The sequence below is a fragment of the Gracilinanus agilis genome, unplaced genomic scaffold (assembly GCF_016433145.1).
Source record: "Gracilinanus agilis isolate LMUSP501 unplaced genomic scaffold, AgileGrace unplaced_scaffold12576, whole genome shotgun sequence".
NCBI classification, from domain to species: Eukaryota; Metazoa; Chordata; class Mammalia; order Didelphimorphia; family Didelphidae; genus Gracilinanus; species Gracilinanus agilis.
This window is the reverse complement of record NW_025343116.1, coordinates 1-6315: the sequence shown is the minus strand read 5'-3', so window position 1 is coordinate 6315 and position 6315 is coordinate 1. Positions and strand designations below refer to the sequence as shown.

The following is a 6315-nucleotide window of genomic DNA, read 5'->3' as shown; positions in this document are numbered from 1 at the left end:
AGAGCGGTTTCGGGCAAGAGGAGGGCGCTCCTCCCTGGCTGAGCTTGCCTCAACTTGCCCAGGTGAATGGCCCTGCCCCAGTCAGCCCTCAGCTGTACCTGAGTCCCGGGCCTCGCCCTGACCCCCCTCCCCTGGCAGCCTGCCTGAAGGCTTGCCAAGCATCCGGCACACCTGTGGTACCGGCCCAGCGTCCCGTCAGATCGCTCCTATCCCCGGGGAGGCAGGCCAGCCGGCGGGCGGCCGATCCATCGCTCGCACCCCAGAGAGCTTCTGCCCCCTCCCGTAGGACCCTCGGAGGCCTTCTTCGCCATGGCGGAATCCCCCAGCCGCTGCGCCTCGGCCGGGGCCCGCTGCCTCCTCAACCTGTACAGCTGTCGCTGGGGGCAACGTTCGAAGAAGGAGAAAGTGCAAACCAGCAAGGTGCTGCAGAGGGGCGGGGGCCAGAGCTGGGGGGAGGGGGGCCAGCGCGGGCCTCTAGAGCCCTGCCTTGAGGCCGCTGGGGACTGAGGGCGCCCTCTGTCCTGCCCTTTCACAGTGCGACTGTGCGTGGCTGGGGCTCCTGGCTGGGGCCTTCCTCCTCTCACTGGGCTGGCTGTACATCGGACTGGTTCTGCTCAACGATCTCCACAACCTCAATGAGTGGGTCCCACCCCTGGCGCCAGCCCCAGTGCCCCCCCCCCCAGACCTCACCGCCTGTTCCCTGCTGCTTCCTGGGGCCCCTGGAGAGACCTCCCATGGGTGCCCTTTCTCCCTGTGCCACCTTGGGCCCCGAGTTGGGCAGGCCCACAGGGAAACTTGCCTGTGCCCTCCCCGTAGGTTCTTGTTTCGACACTGGGGACACTGGATGGATTGGTCCCTGGTCCTGCTACCGGTCGCCTCTGTGCTGGTCACATATTCCTCCCTGCTGCTGGTGGGTCTGGGGCTGCCAGGGGCCTGGGCTTGGAGAGTTGGAAGGGACCTCAGAGAGCAGTTAGTCTGAGCCCTCCTCATTGGATGGAGGAAGAAACTGAGGCCCAGGGAAGCAAGGGGGCTTGGCCAAGGTCCCTGGGGAGTGAGGAGAAGAGCCCAAGTTCTGACCACACTCGAAGGCTTAGGAGCCCTGGGAGAGGCCTCCGGGGGATGACCCTCTTGCCCCCATCTTCCCCCAGCTCCTGGCCCTGCTCCTCCATCTGTGTGGGCAGCCCTTGCGCCTCCATTGGCTCCACAAGGTATGTGATGGTGCCAGATGCTGGGAGTGGGAATGGGAGGCTGGGAGGGCCCTTGCACGGTGTGCAAAGCAGGCTGGTTGTCACCTCAGGGGCTCTTATTGGCGACTGTGCTGCTAGTGGCCACCGCCCTGGTGGGGCTGGAAATCCAGTGGCAGGAGGAGTGGAGAAGCCTCCGTCTGTCCCTGCAGGTAGGATGTGGGCCCTCTGCCATTTGTCGGGGACTCATCAGATGTGGGTGGCATCCCCCACTTGGGGAAATGCCTGGAACGTGGGGCCTCCTTGGGCTCTAAAATCAGAGTGGGCGAGGGCCCCAGAAAGGAGCCTGGGCGACTGGCTGCCCCTGCTCACTTGCCGCCTCCCGTCCCCAGGCCACAGCCCCTTTTCTGCACATTGGAGCAGCGGCTGCACTCACCCTCCTGGCCTGGCCAGCAGCTGAGGCCTTCTACCGCTCTCAGAGAAGAGGTACCAGCCCCAGGCTTCCCGTTGCCCTGTGAACCCTTGGCACCGTACCTCATTGCATCTGTGTCCTGCCCTCTCCCCACAGGTCCCAAGGTGCTGTTACTACTCCTGTTCATCAGTGCCGCCCTGGCTATCTACTTGGCACCTCTGGGCATCTCATCACCATGCCTCATGGAGTATGGACAACTCCCCCCAAAGCCCAAGTTGGTGGGGCACCGAGGGGCTCCCATGGTGAGTTTGCACCCTGGAGAGAGGGAGAGAGGGAGGTAAGGCTGCTGCCTCGCCACTCCTCCTCCCTTTGGCCATGAAGGGTGGGCCACCGTCTTCCCTCCCCGTCCCCCGCCTGCATGATGTGCCGACCCCAACGCACTGACTCTTCCTCCCAGCTGGCTCCCGAAAACACCCTGATGTCCCTCCGCAAGACTGCTGAGTGTGGGGCCTCTGTGTTTGAGACAGATGTGATGGTCAGGTGAGGGAGGCCGGGGCCAGAGGGACACCTCAAGGCGGGGATGGGAGGAGGGGGAGGAGAAGGCCAGGCCCCCCCGAACGAGCCCTCCCTGTGTTCCCAGCTCCGACGGGGTCCCCTTCCTCATGCACGACGAACGCCTGGACAGGACGACGGACGTAGCCTCCGTGTTCCCCGCCCGAGCTGCGGGACACAGCAGTGATTTCTCTTGGGCTGAGCTGAAGCGGTTAAATGCGGGGACCTGGTTCCTGGAGGTAAGGGGGGGCAAACCCCCCCCCCCCGGGAAGAAGGGTCCCAAGCCGAGCCAACGGGATCACCTGAGGACCACGATAAGAGGCCTCCTAAAGGAGGCCCTTAATCTGAGCAAGGCTGGGGGCCGGAACAGGGATGAACTTTGCTGGGGCAGCTTCTTGTAGGCTGCAGAGCACTGCCTGGCGACTCGGGAGACCTCGGTTTCCTTCTGAGGTGGGCCCTTGGTTTCTGAGATTTCCTCCTGGAGCCTTGGTTTCCCAAAGCACCAAATGAGCCAATCATCGGCTCTGAAGCTGTGCCCTATCCTCCCCATAGAGACGGCCATTCTGGGGAGCCAGGAAGCTCTCGAACCCAGAGCAGCAGGAAGTGGAGAACCAGACAGTGCCATCACTAAGGGAGCTGCTGGTGGCAGCTGCTGCCCTCAATCTGTCTATCATGTTTGACTTGCGCCGACCCCCACCAAACCACACGTACCACCACACCTTCGTCAACTGCACCCTGGACACTGTGCTGAGTACCGGGGTGCCCCAGGCCATGGTGATATGTCTGGGATCTCATCTCCCCAATCCCTAGCTCAGGCTCCCTCTGTGCCCTATGGCCACATGCCCCCATCCTGCCCTCATGCCCCCTGCCATATTCTCTGTCCCCTGCTTTGGGGTCCCGTAATGGTATCTCCTCCCCCCCCCCCCCGCCGCCCCGCCTCCTCTGAAGCCTTCTCAGCCTCTGCTTGAGTTCAAGTCTCACCCAACTCCAGGTGCTCTGGCTGCCGGATGAAGACCGAACCGAGGTCCAGCTCCGGGCACCCGGCCTTCGCCAGGTGTACGGCCAGAGAAAGCAGGACCGGACCGAGCGGCCCCAGCTCCTCAACCTGCCCTACCAGGACCTGCCACTGACGGATATCCAGTGAGTGCGAAGGGGAAAGAAGGGACGAGCAGGAGCTGTTCAGGGAAGGCCAGGGTTAGCCGGATACCTGCAAGACTTCCCTTCTAGGGCCAAGAGGAGAGGCCGAGGGAGCTGAACTGGGCGAAACGCCTCTGCTACTCTCATCCCATTCATGCATCTAGGCCAGCAGCCTCATTTTACAGAGGAAGAGACTGAGGCCCAGGCAGGGAAAGTGACTTGCCCAAGGTCATGAGGGAGTTAGAGGCAGGATTTGAACCCAGGTCCCCTGCTCTTTTCCCTATACAGCACTACTATGTTCTAGGAAGAGCTGGAGAGAGATGTGTACAATGATGAAAAGTTAAATGATCATGTACATCAGGCTGTCCCCGACTTAAGAGCACCCAGTTTGTGGATGACGCCAGCTAGGAGACAGCTGTCCCTCCTGGGGAGCCCTTGATGTCTGGCTGCCACCAACAGCCCTTAAGGAGATGATGTGGTCCAGTGTTTTTCAGTTGTGTCAGTTGTGTCCGACTCTTCCTGACCCCATTTGGGGTTTCCTTGGCAAAGACAACTGGAATCATTTGCCAGACGAGGAAACCGAGGCTAACAGGGTTAAGTGACTTGCCCTTGGTCACACAGCTAGTATGTACCTGAGGGTGGATTTGAATTCAGGTCTTCCTGACTCCAGGTCAAGCGTTCTAGCCACTGCACCACCTAGCCACTCTCCCTGGCTTTGAAGTCACAAAAGCAAGGTTCCAGTGAGGGGCGACACCTTGGTTGAGTCCCTTTCTCTCTCTGGAATCCCATTCCTTCCTCTGTCAAATGAGAAGCTTGAATACTTTCAAGGTCTTTCAGGTCCCTTCTGACCGGGATGCGAGATCCTAGGACCAGGGTGACTCGTTAGCCCACATACATACCCTGCGGCAGGCTCTGGCTCCCAGTGGCTCCCCTCTGCAGTCCATCTCTCCCACAGCTGCCCGTCTTTCTAAAGCGGTTCCCCGTTGTCTGGAGGAGACACACTTTGGTACCATTTGGGAGACCTGGGAGACCCTGGCACGCAACTGCCCAGCGTGGTGTGCCCGCATCAAAGATGGTGCTGGACCGCCCCAAAAGCTACGGGAGATGCACAGACTGAGAGACCGCTCTGTCCCCAATGCCCCCAGGCTATTCGTGTCCAGCCTGTGGTAGATCGGCCACTGTGGCCCACACAGAGGGGTGTCATTTCAGGCCTCTGAGTACAAGGGACACCCGCCAGGGCTAGGCTCCATCCCAAACTCCTCAGCCTGGCCTTGAAGGGCCCTCCCTGTCACTCATCTGCCTCCCTGCCTTGGCACAATTATTGCCCTCCCCCCTCAGCTCCACCTCTCAGAATCCTTGGCTGCCTCCAAAGCTCACCTTCACGTGCCACTTCTCCCAGGAAGCCTGCCCTGACTCCCGCTAGCTGTTAGAGCTCTGTCCTTCAGTCACCCTGCACTGGCTTTGCAGTGTGCGCGTTCTGTCCCCATGGAGACGAGGGTTCTTTCTTGGAGGGGCTCTGGGAGGCTTCACACTTATCTGGGTGGCCAGACCGGTGTGATCCGAGCTGCCTTGTAGGGAGGGGAGGGACGGAGCTGGGGGCACTGCAGTGAGGGGGAAGCAAAAAGGAGAGGCTGGAAGAGAGATTCTGAGGGGGAAGCGGATGGGAATTGAGAGCGAAGGAATCCAGGATGAGAGAGCTGAATGTTGGCACTGACTGGGAGCCCCAAGTGGGAACTGGGGAAGACCGAGCAGGCTCCAAGAGAGAGGGGGTGGGGAGAGGGAGGGAAGGAAGGGGAGAGACAGAGACAGAGACAGAGACAGAGACAGAGACCAGGAAGAGAGAAACCAGACAGAGAGACCAGAAAGAAAAAGATAGAGGGAGACCAGAGAGAGAGAAACCAGAGACAGAGACAGAGACCAGGAAGAGAGAAAGCTGCTGGGTTCTGTAGGGAGGACTTCGGGCTGGAGGTGAGCTGTCCAGCAGGTGCTGGGAAGTGCAAGTCAAAGTGCCACGGAGAGAGAGGTCGGGACCCCGTCAGTGCCCTGCGCAGAGAGAGGGGTGGGCAGGGGGCCCCATGGAGTGCCGCCCATGCCCACAGAGGCCTTTCCTTCTTCCTGGTCGCCCCCAGCCGCCTGCGAGCCGACAACATCTCCGTGAACCTGTTTGTGGTGAACAAGCCCTGGCTCTTCTCCCTGCTCTGGTGCGCTGGGGCTGCTTCGGTCACCACCAACGCCTGCCAGCTGCTGCAGCAGCTGGCCCACCCGGTCTGGCTCATCGTAAGAACTGTTGGCTTCTCTCTTTCCCGCTGCCCCCAACCCTGCCACCAGGGCCTCGTCCCCTGCCCCTAAGCGTGTCCCTGTCTTGCGGGCTCGCTGGCCGATCTCTCTCTCTCTCTCTCTCTCTCTCCAGCCCCCACAAACCTACCGGATCATCTGGGTCACCTCGGACTGCGCGTCTGCCCTCACCCTTCTCTGGGTCTTCCTCCTCCAGGGGTGAGCGGCCCTCAGGACTCTGGGGCCCTGGTGGCACCACCTGGGCTTCGAGCCTGAGCAGGCCCCAGCCTGGGGGCTTGGAGGGAGCAGGGGGCAGGCCGGTGGCAGGGCAGCGCTAGAGCCGAACCGACACTGACGCTGTCACCCTTCCCTCCCTAAAGGAGATGCGCCAGGCAGAGAGCGGGCCCCGGTAAGTGCCGCCCAAGCACTCCTGCGCCCGGCCTGCTCCTCGGCCCCCTGGCCCATACTCATGGCCACCGCCCTCTTCCTCCAGGCCCCGAGAGCGCGGTGGTGCTGCTGACCAGGACTGACACGATGGCGCTGGCCTGAGGGGGGCCTCCGGGGGGATGGAGAAGGCTCGGGCCCCCAGGGAATCCGTGAGGGCGAGCGGCGGGCGAGCGGGCAGGCCCTCGTCCTGTCCCAGATGAGAGGTGGCGTTGGGTGGCACGTGGCTGACAGGGACCCTCCCGCTGCCCAGAAGGAACGCGGTGGACGGCTGAGGCTCTTCCCTCTGTCTTTCAATGAATGGAATCCCCC

The 6315-nt window shown here is 61.8% G+C and overlaps 1 protein-coding gene across 1 annotated transcript; it reads left to right on the top strand.

Annotated features, from left to right (window-relative positions):
- The first annotated feature begins 309 nt into the window (after positions 1-309).
- On the top strand, positions 310-6309 carry GDPD2 (glycerophosphodiester phosphodiesterase domain containing 2). Its single transcript, XM_044683074.1, has 15 exons — positions 310-420; positions 536-639; positions 817-910; positions 1149-1208; positions 1298-1396; positions 1577-1670; positions 1753-1898; positions 2054-2136; positions 2237-2387; positions 2701-2922; positions 3140-3288; positions 5415-5562; positions 5696-5778; positions 5940-5968; positions 6053-6309. The coding sequence occupies exons 1-15, from the start codon at positions 310-312 to the stop codon at positions 6106-6108; spliced, it is 1629 nt and encodes a 542-aa protein (XP_044539009.1). The 3' UTR covers positions 6109-6309.
- Positions 6310-6315: the final 6 nt, after the last annotated feature.